General features: G+C 40.6%; 1 protein-coding gene across 1 annotated transcript in view; it reads left to right on the top strand.

Annotated features, from left to right (window-relative positions):
- The window catches only part of LOC138201251 (receptor tyrosine-protein kinase erbB-4-like), a 296,936-nt gene that overhangs the window by 151,986 nt on the left and 130,531 nt on the right, over nt 1–14,419 (top strand). Inside the window, exon 3 of the mRNA XM_069154588.1 lies at nt 8,968–9,154. Coding sequence (XP_069010689.1) covers nt 8,968–9,154 — 187 coding nt within the window. The remainder of the gene's footprint in view (nt 1–8,967; nt 9,155–14,419) is intronic.

Genomic DNA, 14,419 nt, shown 5'->3' with positions numbered 1-14,419 from the left:
TAGTTTCTGTGCTTTTGCTATTCACTGCTGCTAAATAAGTATGTATTAACAGTGCAGTGGATAGTTTACAGGAATTCTAGAAGTATACCTAACTAAATTGGTATTGAAGGAAAGTGCTTTTGTAAAGAATATGGCTCTCTCTCCTCACTCTGTATTCATGTTCCAATAGCATAACAAAAGGTGAACACCATGCTATTAATTTTCCTGCCAAAGGTGAGAGTCGGTCTAAATGACAGAGGGCTCTCTAGCTCAATTCAGGAACTGTCAAGAAGGTGAAATGGGAAAGAGCTGCCATGATGAGAGACAGTGGGAGAAAGTATGGCCGTGTGTGCGTGTTTGTGTATGTGTGGTTTATATTTTCCTGCCCACAAACCCTTGAAAGGCAGAATTCAGTAAACAGAACAGATGTAAAAAAAAAAAAGAAAGATATATGATATATTCCCAGTACTTCTTATACTCAAATATAGCTGCACCAACCGAGTGTTCCTAACATTTTGTCCACCCTATTAACATACATGGGAATACGAGAGAGACTTTTCAAAATAATGCAGTCCAGTATCCCACCTCAGTAATAACCATAAAATGGAGCAATCGCCTTTCTGACATGATCAACAAAAACAGAGGCTTTGTAGAAGTAGTATTTAGTGATGTATTGGATTACGTTATATTGCTCAGGTGTTCCTAATAAAGTACCCTGTGAGTGTATATAGGAATATATTTCACAAGGATTGCAAAGTCATCCTAAAATTTCAAGGGACACATCTGATCAAGAGCAATAAAGGCAGTGCTAGAAGAATGTGGCACTTTATGGAGCAACACTCATGCATCAGTGTCAGTGAATGATGGGTCCTGGCTAAGGAAAAGCAAAACTGAGGTCTTGCCCAAAATGGGAGTGAATCCAGTGAACACTTACAGTTGATGACAGTCACATTTTGATTTATAAAAATAATAATAAGTGGCCTGTACTGTGGTTGGAGTTCAATTTATTGTACAGGGACTGACTTAGTCTGAGAAAATGATTAAATGGGACGTTGTCCCAAGTAAAAATTAAGCCGAACTCATTTGTTACATTCTGCTTCCACTTGCATTTCATTCAAAAGGTCATTTTCACATTTGACTCATTCCTGATTGATGCCCCTTGGAATGCATTATCCAGAATTACTCACACTCTGATCATGTGTTTCTCTCAAAGGCAGAATCAAACATTTGTCATAAGCTAAATGCTCTGATTTGATTTGATTTCTCAAATGAATATTTGAATTGTTTCCCAGTCACAGTAGGATAGTAGGGTATGACAGCAGTACTCGTAGAGTAAACTAAAACTAAACAGAACGTTTTCCATTGTGTTTAGGGTTTGGGGAGCATCAATATCAGCTATAGTATGGTACCTGAAGAAGTGATGCATAGTGTATATAGGTATGGAAACAACCTGATGCACCCCTGGCAGAGTGGGTGTCTATTGTAGCAGCCCCCAGTGGCTCTCAGAGGAATTGCACTTTAAAGCACTTCCGCATTGGCTTCTTTTGTCAGACCCAGGGACAACATCCATTTTTATATACAACCTATGTTCTCCATCGATATTTAGAAGGGTGGTTTCTGCTTTCATTGTTTATCTGAACAGTTGATTGATTAGTATTTCACTTTCCAACAAGTCACAAAACAAGAAAAGGAGTTTGGGGTTCACACCAAACTGGAGCTTCAAAGTTTGGCCACTTTGAAAAGTTCTCCAACCAGTATACGGTCTGACACAACAACAACAAATATGATAGCATCAACCAAGGCCTGGTTTATGCTAGACTCGCTCGGCTGCCATGTATTCACACCCTCCAGTTGGCTGTTAAGGAGGATTGTTTGGCTCAGAGAAGTGTTAGTCATGGCAGAAGACATACATTTTATAAATAATGCATCTCATCCTGGCTTCACTTAAGGAGTTTACCCAAAACTGATCACTGGCCAAAGATTTAATTCCTGAATTCCTGCTCTCACAATGCTGCATAGGCTGTTGACCAAAGAAACTGACAATGGCAGCAAACAATAAAGGGAACTTTCGCTGAGGCTTTGTGCTTTTCTAACATGGAGAAAAAAAAAAAAACATTTCAATGACTTCACTTAATCCAAATGATTATAAAAAGATTAATACAATTGTCAACATGCAATTAGAGATATACCTTGTACCTTAGTACACTATACTACAATTTTGTTACGATAATAAAAGGCATTCATTTGGTTTTCATCAATGTAACACTAGTAAAAATCGTCAGTGCAAGACAAAGGGAGAGAAATGCATTCAGAGTGCTGCACAAAAATAAAGAGATTGAAGTGAAAGATACAGAAAGAAGTAAAGAGAAAGAGACTTGCATTTTCTCAATGGCTTCGTTTGTAAATCAATAGGAGATGTGTCATGATTCATTGTCTGAGTTGAGACGATGGGAGAGGTGTTAAATAAGATGAGAGAGAGTTTAGGAGAGAAACGTGGCTGATCTACACACTTACACAGATCAGCCACATATCAGCATAATCACACCTCTTAGCCCGGATTAAAAAAGGCGAATTAATGGGAACAGTTGTCACAGACAATCTTACTTCTCTCCTTTTTATCGCTCTCCTCAATGACGGCAGCCATCAGAAACATCACCTGACAAAATACCTTGTTTTACTATGGACACAAACTATACTGTGGTGTCATAATTGCTTGAAAAACAGTGTATTTTGCACGTGGCTGTGCATCATTCATGTGCAGGAGCAGAACTTACTGATCCACCCTCATATGTCTTGTGTTGTAACACTAAGCAATTGTCTTACTCATATAAAACAGGTCAAATCCATTTCAAACCAGATAGGAGATATCAGACATTATAATACCCATCGCATGTGTGTATTTGTTATATTTTCTATCTGTGTATGTGTGTGCTACACTGTGGAGTGATATTTGTATTAAATTACACCCTTAACTGGCCAAATGGTAGCAAAGCAAAAGTAGCCTTTTCCACCACATTGCTTAAAATGTGGAAAGGCTGTTAAAGAAAATATTCAGGCGCAATGAGAAGCATTCTTGAAACCCCACAACTTCACAAAAATCACAACAAATAGAATTCATTAAAACAAATTAATAATACTCAACAAGCTCCTTAGAAGTTTTTGTTAGAATTTTTTTTTCTGCTCTGTGCAGATAATCACAGATTTTTGTAGTAAACCCAGCTTGTGTTTAGTATGAGCAAGCCTGATAGGGGAAATGATATTGTACCCGAAAAAAATGTATGTCTCTGCAGTGGCAGTGAACACAACATGGGCCCACTGATAACTCCTGTTTTCAGAGCTTAACAAGATACTTAGTGCGGATTAAACAGTAACTTTACCCACGATAACCTGCAGGGCTACAACCATGAACTGATGCCCCCCCACCACCACCACACACACACACACACACACACACACACACACACACACACACACACACACACACACACACACACACGCACACACACACACACACACACAGACAGATACAACAGAGAGTCTTTTGTAGTAGAACTGCTAGCTTTACTGAAGCATATTTACCCACACAGAGACTCCAAAAGGTATTGGCAACGCCAAAATTTCTGTTCTCTACTATATGTGTTTCTTTTCAGTTGAAGTCAGGAACTGCGCCTATTTGGAAAGCTGTAGTAAGTTCGGGCTACTTATCCAGATGTCTTTAATTTAGAGGAGGTGGCGAGAGCAAGGTCAGCACGACCCACAGAGCCACTACAGACACGTATATAGGAAGTACATGGGTTGAAGTAAAATTAAATGCTCCTTTAAGTTGCCTCTTTGAGAACTGGAATTCAAAATTGAGAGGATCCTCAGATTTGCCTTTTCTAATGAACAGCCACCTGTCTTGTACACAGGGCTTCAGCCAAATAAAAATATATCATAGCTTTTTCAAAGAGAACCTCTCCTTTATACATTATATGTATTATGGCTATGTCTTGCCCGTTCACATGATTCCCTCCATATCCAACCTATTTTTTCTGTATTTGACGATTGTGGTGTTTTCTGTCAATGATGCATGCACCTTACAGGGCTTTTTTGTCATCGGGCTTAGCAAGTAAACTGTCATCCTGTCGCAACCAATGACACTCAAACATCAACCAAGTACTGAACATTGCCTCTGTGTACATGACATACACACCCTGAATAGGGACTTCTCAAAGTCACCCATTCTTGCCAATATCATTAGCAAGCTACAACCTCTCAAAACCTCAAACAAAAGCCAAACACATACATTTTTTTATGTCATAACTCCTGTTCTGTTGCATTGTCTTGTATTGATTTATTGTGCACTTATTTGTTGCTGTAATCACACTTTAAGTGAGTGAAATAGTCCTTCTTGCCTTGTTATGCAGAGAATTGAAATGCTATTTTCCTCAGTGAAATTTTTGAGTAGAACAGCGTTCCTAGAAAGCAGCTGGCATTGACCCTCCGTAGAGGCAAGAGAAGGACATGGAATGCTAACAGAGGGGTTTCATCAGCTTTCATGGCATTTGTTCTTTTTGCTTTTTTTTTTTTTTAATTTTAACCACAGTCGACAGCAGCAAAAAAACAAAAAACTGTCTAATCTCATGAGGATTCCTTTGTAGAGCCACACACACACACACACACACACACACACACACACACACACACACACACACACACACACACACACACACACACACATTTGTTTTATAAGAGCATCAAAATTGTGGTGTAAGAAACAGAAGGGATAGTTTCTCTTCATCTTTAAAGATGATTTATCATAATCATCTTGTCCAAGCAATAAAAGATACTTCTGTGATTTGCACGCATACACTCTCTCCTACACTCTCACACACACACACACACACACACACACACACACACACACACACACACACACACACACACACACATCAAAGGCAGCATCACCTGCAGTTGTTTGAAGTGGCTCATATTGGGTTTGAGCCTCTCCAGAGGGATTGAGGTGTTACTGGGGAGCTTGCAGGTTGGAGGTGGGCAACTTAAACCAAAACATGGATATGAAAAAAAAAAAAAAAAAGCCTGAAAAATAGCTTACAGATTCCATCAGGGACACCACTCCTGCTGGGAAATATTGCTCTCAGGCAACGCCAGTATGATGACATAATAGAGTCATACTATAACTGACTTTTTAAGAGATATGTGTGATTTATACACAGTCGCGGTTAATGCTCATTTATTAACATTTAATATCAGAAATTAATGTCAAAACAGTAATGAAGCCTTCACTTTCCAAAATGGGACATTTACCAGTAAAATTTCCATTAGGTTGTCAGTTACATTGAGGATGATCTGTTTGCAAAACTCCGGAGGATTTTCTTACTTACACTTGTAGACACTACATCCGGATTCTGTGTCTGTTTACAGATGTGGATGTGAGCTCAGGCAGCGGATTTAGAGAAGCGATATGGAAATGGAGGATGAGGGCTTAGTGATGCAAACCTTAAGCCCTCCCAGTGCATTCCTGTGTATCTGACTTCAATGACCGCAGCCCAGCGGAGCACATTTCTGTGCTTCAATATGTATGGTAATGAGAGGCAATCATGGTAACGTGTGTTCAGTCTCTTCGAACATGCTAATGGTGTCCATTGCCCCCACCCGCACCGCCCCAACATTTCACCCTTCCTCAGAACCTCAGACCCTTCTGACCTGGAACAGGTGGGCTTTTAATTATGCATTAAAACATATGTACACCCAGTCCAGTCCACTTCACCGAGCTTCTGCTGCAATGTGTATTCCTCCCTCTTCAGGTTCCCTTTCTTCCTCTACCCTTTTTCCTTCCTCCCTTCACTGCCTCCACCCCAAAAAACACCCCTCTCTTCCTCCTTTTAGAAGTCAGGGATTGAAGGACTTGATTTCAAAACTGCGCACGTCTCGGTGACTCAAGTGAGGGGTTTGTTCCGCCGCCACACTTCCGTTCACAAATGCTCCCGTTTTGGGAGGAGGGAGAAATCCCTGTTAATCTAGTGAATCTGGCTCTTTCTTTCCCTTTTGTTCATTGTTGCTGAGATCCTGAAACCTTGATCTCTTGGGAGACTTGTAGGTTGGAGGAACTGGGGGGGTTGCTGCACAGTGTTGTAAGAAGGTCCCACTTCCGAGTGTCTACACAACACGTTTCCATCCTTATTCACTGAAGGGATTACGGATGATCAACAGTTTGCACTGACCTCTTCGAATCTGGAATGGCAGTGCATCTGATACCGTCAGAGGTTAACATGAGGTTATGTCAACAGGAATAGAAAATAAGCACAAAGATGTCGCAACTTTGGTTTCAGTAAGGTGAGGCCGTGTCTCTGTTCCATGTGCCTCACACACCTTTATCCAAAGAGCTGCAGAGCTATTTTTATTGGGAGAAATCCAGGACAACAATAGGTCACGCAGTTATATTTAGCAGGTAATTTACTGCTCTAATTGCACTGTAGCTAGATACAGGATATGACTTGCTAGCACAGACAAAAATTGTAAACGCTGTTACAGTGGCACCTGTGTTATAATTTGAATTTCTACTCTTTCCTTTTGAATGTTATATTTCAGCGCTATTCCTTTGTGGGGCTCATGGTAAAGCTCGTTGTTATCCAGGTGCCTGTTTCCATGAAGCGGGCATGCCGTGCACTTGGCCTGCACCAGCGGTGTAACCGGGGGGGTTGCTTGTTTTGTTGATGTGTGTTTAATGAAAGTGACCACGCACAGAGCAGATTTGTCCATTAGCTCAGCAAGAGCCTGTAATCACTACAAGTTGTTTCCCCTTTTTCATGCAGTTCATTATTGAACAAACAATCTGTGGGGAGAAAAGCTTGTGGATCTGCCATCTTCTCTCTCCCTCATTTTATTTCCCTCTGCACGGCTGCACTTTGGAAAGTATTGATTCAATGGCTTGAAAATAACAAACCGACAACTGTGTGAGTGCGGTAATCAACAGCCTCAGAAAAAAAAAAAACATGTATAAAAGCAACTATGAAGTGTGTGCCCTGAAGTAATTATTAGCTACTGTATATGTGCTCAGGCTGAGGCAGGCAGAATTGATTGCCCTTACCTTTGTGTGCAACCCTCTGCTTTTTGGGTGGAAGAAACAGGATTGTTGATGAGGAGGATATGGCAGAGTGTCCAAGGCTATGTCAATGTACTACACAGAGTTGAGTTTATTTGGTTGTTGAGCAAGACTGCAAAGACCTTCAAACCCGCAGCAGGGCGAATGTGAGTCATCCAAAAAACCTTGTGTTGTACTCTGTGTTTCACACTGATGGCACAAAGTACTTCATGCACACACATCGAATACGCTCCGCATATTGTAGTTCTACTATACATCCACCCAGGATTTACAATGACAAATGTACCTATAAATTCCAATAATGCATCAAGTTTTGACATGTGGACACACCATGATCCTCAGAGATTCTCTAACTGTTAGAATATTTTCAGTAACACAAAGGAGCTAACTTCATCTTTTTTTAAATTTATTTTCCAGCTAGTTTTTAAACCAATAAACACATGCAGACACAGACTGAATAAAAAGTCTCCATCACTCATTCACATAAATATACTCAGACTCGCCAGACTCTGGCCCGTCTGTTTCTATTAATGGTAATCAGCAGGGTAATGATGACGGAGCTGTGACTGGTGGCTGATGGCCATGCTCTCTGACAGCTGTCAGACGCCATGACTACACTGCCAGGGCCCTCCTTAGGACTTATTTCAGCTCAGTACATCAGCTGCAACAGCACTTCACACAGAGACTTGTTGATTATGAGAATAAGCGGGCCGGCGTGGAAAGACTTCTCTGACCGCCTGTCTGCTAATGACAGCCACCATGATGGTGGATGGGAGAAAGAGGACACCGCCTGTCACTTTGATTCATGCAACAACAGCTCCAACTGGGTGGCTCCTCACCAAAGTTTCGACAGTCGTTATATCCCCTCCTAAATGACATTTAAAGTGTGAAGCTATGGCTGTCCTTGTGGCTCAGTCACTCCGGGCCGGGCCCCGGACATGAGCGCTGAACCCTGGGCCAAGTTTTGCAGTGAGGTCACAAACCCTGGAGCAAATTCGCCTCGCTCAGATGCTCGAACTCAACTCACTGGCATTATTGAATCTGTGGAAAGTGACCTTGAAGATAGATGCCGTCAATGATCTCATGTGACTTTCCTTTTTTTTTTTTTTAGACTGTCATGTTTTGTTTGTTTCTTCTGCTTCTGTACTGCATTCTCTACCACCACTCGCTTTGTCTCTGAGTGCATCTATTTTCAGAGGCAACTGTATTCAATTCTATATATATTTAAAGCTCAAAAGATGATTTTAGTTTTTTAAACAAAGACTTTTACAGAGCAACGTATTATTTGTTGGGGCAAGGAGCACATATATACTGGAGCTTTCCAAATAAACAAGATTTTCTTGAATTATTAATGCTTATCACAGTGTGACTTAAGAATAAACACAGAAAGGAGACATTTTGATCAGCCATTTTGTCTAATTCAAAGTCACAGTAGCGAGATTCAGTGGTGTGACTAAGTATATTTCATTTGACATCTGCTGCTACAAGTGTACCACCATGCCAGTCTACAATTTCTCTTTACATACCACACAATGTGAAGGAAAACCAAATGTAGAGACATGCAGTTTGTTAGCTTCAGCAAATAGTTTCTCTTCATTATCCAGATGTGTTGTAAAACTTTTTTTTATAACATATTTTTTGTTGCATTTTTGCCTGAAAACATTATGGACTAAACCCTGAAGTTTTCATATGCTGAAAAAGCGATGATGCTCCTCTACCTTTTATCCTTGCACTAACTCACTTGCAGAATCAATCATTTCAGATCCATGGGGAAAAGCACATTTTAATCCCTTTCATATTTTTCACATTCAAATTGGATTTGCTTCCATACTCTCCATAGTTAAGACACAAACTAACAACTCCCTCCATAACTCTGTCCGCAGTCTATCCGAGAAGTGACTGGCTACGTGTTGGTGGCTCTGAACCAGTTTGACTACCTGCCTTTGGAGAACTTGAGGATCATCCGAGGAACAAAGCTATACGAGGACCGCTACTCTCTCGCAATCTTCCTCAACTACAGACGTGATGGAAACTTCGGCCTGCGGCAGTTGGGTCTGAAGAACCTGACAGGCAAGTGGCTGAGTTATATTCTGGTTGCTCACATTTGTCTGTGTTGTGTCTTGTGGTTATTTATGGTATATTTTTTGTTTTTTTGTTTAAGTACACCACCCAGAGTCAGTAAAACAACCAGTTCTAAATCTTGTATATAAAGTTACCTTTTATATTCCAATTTATAATTGAGCTGGAGGCAACAAATGACAGCAATTCACTGTGTGACCCTCTTCATAACTGAAGGTCATGGTCAAACGAAAACAGATTGATTTATATTTCTACCAATTTCAAAGGTAACACCTCGGAGGTGGATTAAAAGGAATGCTTCACAGATTCTCACCTGAAACTGTTTATATACTTCATTACCTTGTTGGATAAAAAGTCTTAGCTGTTCAACCAGTTCTTTTGTCCTGCACAAGATAACTTATTTGACCTTTTTCTTGATTTAACAATTGTGACTGGCAACAGGTAGCATTAGTTGTAATTAATTCAACAGTAAGATGTCAAAAATATCTCCAGTATCACAAAGACAGAATCATGCAAAGAGCTTACCACATGCCACAATTAAACATGGACAAAGCTACAATTGCAATGAGAAAAAGGTTGGAGGGCTCAATGCAGACTGAAAAAAATTAATTGGCCACTGTGCTGGTAGTTGTTTACTGGCTTCAGTCAAGTGTTGTAACTACCTGGCATTCTACTACTTTTGGCAGAAACTAGTAATTTAACGAATTACCTTTTTAAATTAAATAACTCAATTAAAATTACTGAAATCGAAGTGGGCTTGTTACTTATCACTTCCATCTTGCGTGAACCGGGAGTGCATCGCTTCAATGGAGGTGGACAGTTCATCATCAGTACCCAACAGTCATCTGGTTGGAATCTAGGCCCAGACAGGATTTGGTTGTTTTTTACTTCAATCCTATCTCGCAAGGGAAACCATCAATCCCTGCCTTCCTGCAGCCTCAACCAAGTGTTTGGATGCCAATGGGGACAACGAGAGGCATGCGGTGCTCACATGCTTTAGAAGACAGGCACAGAAGCCACAGGGAGAGTGATGGAGCGCGAAGCTTCCCCAACACCCCGACCTGAAGTAAGGGAGGTTCGTCCATGTCAAACCGAAAGCAGACTGGAGAGACCCTCAACAGTCGGGAGACAAAGGAGAGCTCGCTGCTCGCATCACTTGATAATACGTGTGCATTGAGAGAATTGAAGCAGATAATTAAAAGTGACGCAAAAGTTACTTTCCTAGGTAACTAAATTATATTTGTATGCAGTAATCTGCAAAGTAATTCAATTTCTTTTGAAAGATGTAAGTATTAACTGTTACTTTCACAACACGGCTTCTGTCACCTTCACACAAGATGAGAATATGCAGACGGTCGGCCTTTTCTTCTTTTCCCAAGATCCCGAGTGGTGTTGTTATCACAATTAACCCTTGCACACCAAAGGATATGATGTTTACTCACAGTGTTGTGTAAAGACTTTATCTCTTCTGGCGTTTCTGCCGATCACTCCCGCAAAAACTATTCTCATCTGAATTATGACCCACTCTGCAATCGAACGAAGCGTGTTTCGTCAGGAGTTGGAGAAGACAGTGAATGCAATTGCTGATAAATAGTGTACAAAGTAGGAAAACATTGCGTGGGAAGCTAGGGCTCTTGTGTTGCTTGGTTTTCTTCAGGAGCCCTGACCCTGAGGTCGCATAAAATTATGCTCTTGACTTGCAAAAAAGATGTAGAGCTTTTCCACTTCAGGGCTATGTGTGGCAGACCAGGGACAGCTCATGATGTGTGCAACTCAAGATCAAAGGTGTCATTTACTCATTTTGAAGTTAAATCCAGCCGTACAAATCTTCTGAGTGAGCGAACGTGAAGAGAGAAGCAATTTGTGTTTTGGTCGAATAACAGTAAATGTCATCAGTCCGGGCCTATGCAAATGTGTCCACGTGAACCAGATAAACTACGCACATGCAAGCAGGTCCCACACATTTATTTAGAAATAAAGTTAATCTACTACTGCTAATGTTGTTATTAGAGGGAATTAATAAATTCCAGGATTAAGGATGGCAATCAAATTAATTATCTAGATGTTTGTTAACGAAATAGCACTGTATTAATGTTATCCTACAAATTAGCATCTCTTCTCAAGCTAAAGACAGGCCATGAACATTATTTTAATGAACCACACCACGGCACCCTGTGTTAATGTCAATGCTGATGTTAGTTGAGGAGGCTAGACAGAGGGGTTTTGTTCAAGCCGTCAGAATTCAGATCGCTGTAGAGCAAAGGGACATGGATATCAACATCCTGGTCAACGTGAATAACGCATGTAACCATACACAAAGGTGTCAAAAAATGCTTTGAATATATGAAAATTTAAAGCTAAACATTTAGACTCAAATGTCACTGACGAAAACTAGACTAAAGCCAAAAATCTTTTTCAATTAATAAATGAATACGCATGATGTAAAGAATACCAAGACAACACCGAGGTACCATGAGAAAGACAACGTCATCAAGCTGCACTAGAAATCAAAAATTCTTCCTATTTTGAAAGATTATAGTTTATTTCGTGACTAGAATTAATTTATATTTCCAGGGAAAAAGCATGGCACTGAGCCTGTGTCTCCACCTCCTCCAAACCCCCTTTTTAAATAATTCAGTTGTCTCTCATTGTTCTCCTCAACTCTTCCTTCCTGGTGATTCCCCAGAGTCGAGGGAAACAACACAGCCATCAGTCTGCATGTGCAGCTACGCTGTGTGATTCTGTGCTACGTTCCATCTTCTATTCTTTCTCGCACGCTGTGCCACACTTAGGGAATTCCGTTTGTCCAGCACCACCAGAAGCTTTTTGCCAAGCAAGTCCTTTTCATTGTGGTGCCAAGTTGAAGCCAGTGCTGAGGGAGCCGGGGCTGGACTCTGTGAGAAGCTACTGTTTGATGTGCCATCCGTGGCCTAAAGCCATGAAGTAGAGGGGAATTATGCACAACAGCCACGGCCTGACTCTGCTCTACTTCACAACTGACTGTTTTTTCTTAGTATATTTTTGCTAACAAATACATTAAAAAAGAATATTCTCACTTTTTTGTTAGTGAAAAAAAACAAAATCTTCTTGCAGTGCGATTGTTTCACTTTTGGAGATTTCTTTGTTATTACAGCTTATTAACCAAAAATCTTCAATGTTGCCCTTGGTGCTAAGTGGGAATGGGCATTTAAAAAAAAAAAATGCTATTCGAATTGTGCTGGGAACTATATAACTGGGAACTATATAACTATTATTCCAAGACCTGCCCCCGCACATACACAGAAAGAGAGAGAGATTAATTGACATCGTAAGCTCAGGGTCAACAAATTACATCAAATTTAGAAAACCGTTAGCTTTGACAAATCTGATGGGAAGCATGTCTGTAGCTTTCATCTTTGAGATGAAGGTTTCTGTTTGCTCTCTGCACATTTAACATCAAACTTTGGTAACAAAACCAGCCACTGATTGTAATGTGTGGATGGTCCATCTGCTTGGTGCTTCACTCTCAATGGACTGTGCAAAGTGGTGGTAGACTTATGATATTCTAGCTTTACAAGGCCCAGTTTGCATTGCATCTCATTTTTGTTCATTTGTTGGAGGGAGTTCCACACAGAACCTTTTGACGTTTGTAGTAGTCTTTTGCCGATTTTTGTAACATCTAATCTCACAGTTCCACACATGTTTTACCAAAGCCTGGTAGCAAGGTGTTCTTCTTCTCTTCCTTTTGTTGTTAAATGGCTTTTGGGAAACAGTATTTAGGTGCAGTACCACCACCTTCTGGAGGCAGTAACACATTTCTATCAGGTGCTGGTAAATCGAGGGAAACTTGACAAGACGATCATCGTATAAACTATTCGACAACAATTTGAAAATTCAAAAATCCTAACCTATCTCTCATTCTTAGAAAGGGGTTATAAAGAACCATCTTCAGGGACAAGAAGTGGTATGGTCCCCACAGGGCCCCGATGATGGTTGAGTCATCACAGTGATTACCTGAAGAAACGGAAGACAATTAGAATAAATCCAAACAGGAACTACAAGTTGTCGAAGACGCTTGGAACAACCTACCTGTCAAGTGCCTTGATATCTGTTACCTAAGAAAACTGATGTTGTTTCAAGGGAAACAATGGTTTCACCCAATATTGATTTTGTTGCTGTTTTACAAGGTTAGCAAATAGAACAAAACATATTATTACCAATTGCTAATTTAATATAAACAATTCACATTGGAGTTATTTTTGAAAGGACCTTACTTTTAGTGCCTAAAACTTCTGTACTGTTGTATATGCCTACAAAGTTAGGGGAGAAAGGACTGTTTAGGATCAGATCCAAAACTGTGGCCCCATAACTTCATAACGAGTAACTTGTCTTGGAGGGTCTATCATATCACTGCTTTTTGCACAGATGGACCTGACAGTTAAACAGGCTCTTGCTGGGGGGGAGAGAAAAGTCACTTGTGTCCCAGTTTGTTCTGTTGCAGTTGTCATCACTCTACAGCGTGCTGCTGAGGAAGGAAATAAGCCTGAACCATAAAGAAAGATCCTCTCCTGTACATCAAGCAGAACACATCAAACTTTCCTTCCTTGAAGTTCTTTAGTGAGTCCTAGGCTCGCTGTCTTATTCATTACGAGGCCTTTGATGTTGCTGTCATATTAGTCCATCGTTCCTCTGCCAGTAGCTCCCAGGAGAGGTGTAAAATGATCAATATAATCCATAAGCAACATATATAAGAGGATAAAACTTATTAACTACATAAGGGGCTAATCAAGAGAAGGTGCAGTAAAAGACCCCTTCACTGCTGAAACCCACACGCATTTCTACTTGGGTCGAAATTGCCTTGGGATGAAATCAATTTGTCGCTAGTATATTGTAGCATTGCACTTATTGATTTTCCGGGTGCTCTCTCTGCAAGCTGTGAATGGACTCTCTGGATTTGAGAGGGATGGGGCGGAGGAGGTCTCCGGCTGAGCAGGGATAGGACTCCCTCTGATGCACCTTTCAATCAAGCTTAGCTAAGTTATCCTCATGAATATGAAATATAAGGCACAGTCAAGCTGGGAAAAAGTTGAGGGATGGTGTGTGTGCACAGGGTGTATAGAATAAGAAATATAAAGAGGGCACTCTATGCCTAAGTGTGGAAAGTTTGAGTTGTGTTGTTTGTTTGACAACACTTTCTGGGGACAAAAAAAAACAGTTTAAAAAGTTGACAGTGTGGACAAATCTGCCATCTGAAGACAAAAAGCTGGTCCCTAAAAG

Source organism: Embiotoca jacksoni, unplaced genomic scaffold (assembly GCF_022577435.1).
Source record: "Embiotoca jacksoni isolate LCO1_2020_lvr unplaced genomic scaffold, fEmbJac1.0.p SCAF_2, whole genome shotgun sequence".
Lineage (NCBI taxonomy): Eukaryota > Metazoa > Chordata > Actinopteri > Embiotocidae > Embiotoca > Embiotoca jacksoni.
This window is presented reverse-complemented; position numbering and strand designations above follow the sequence as displayed.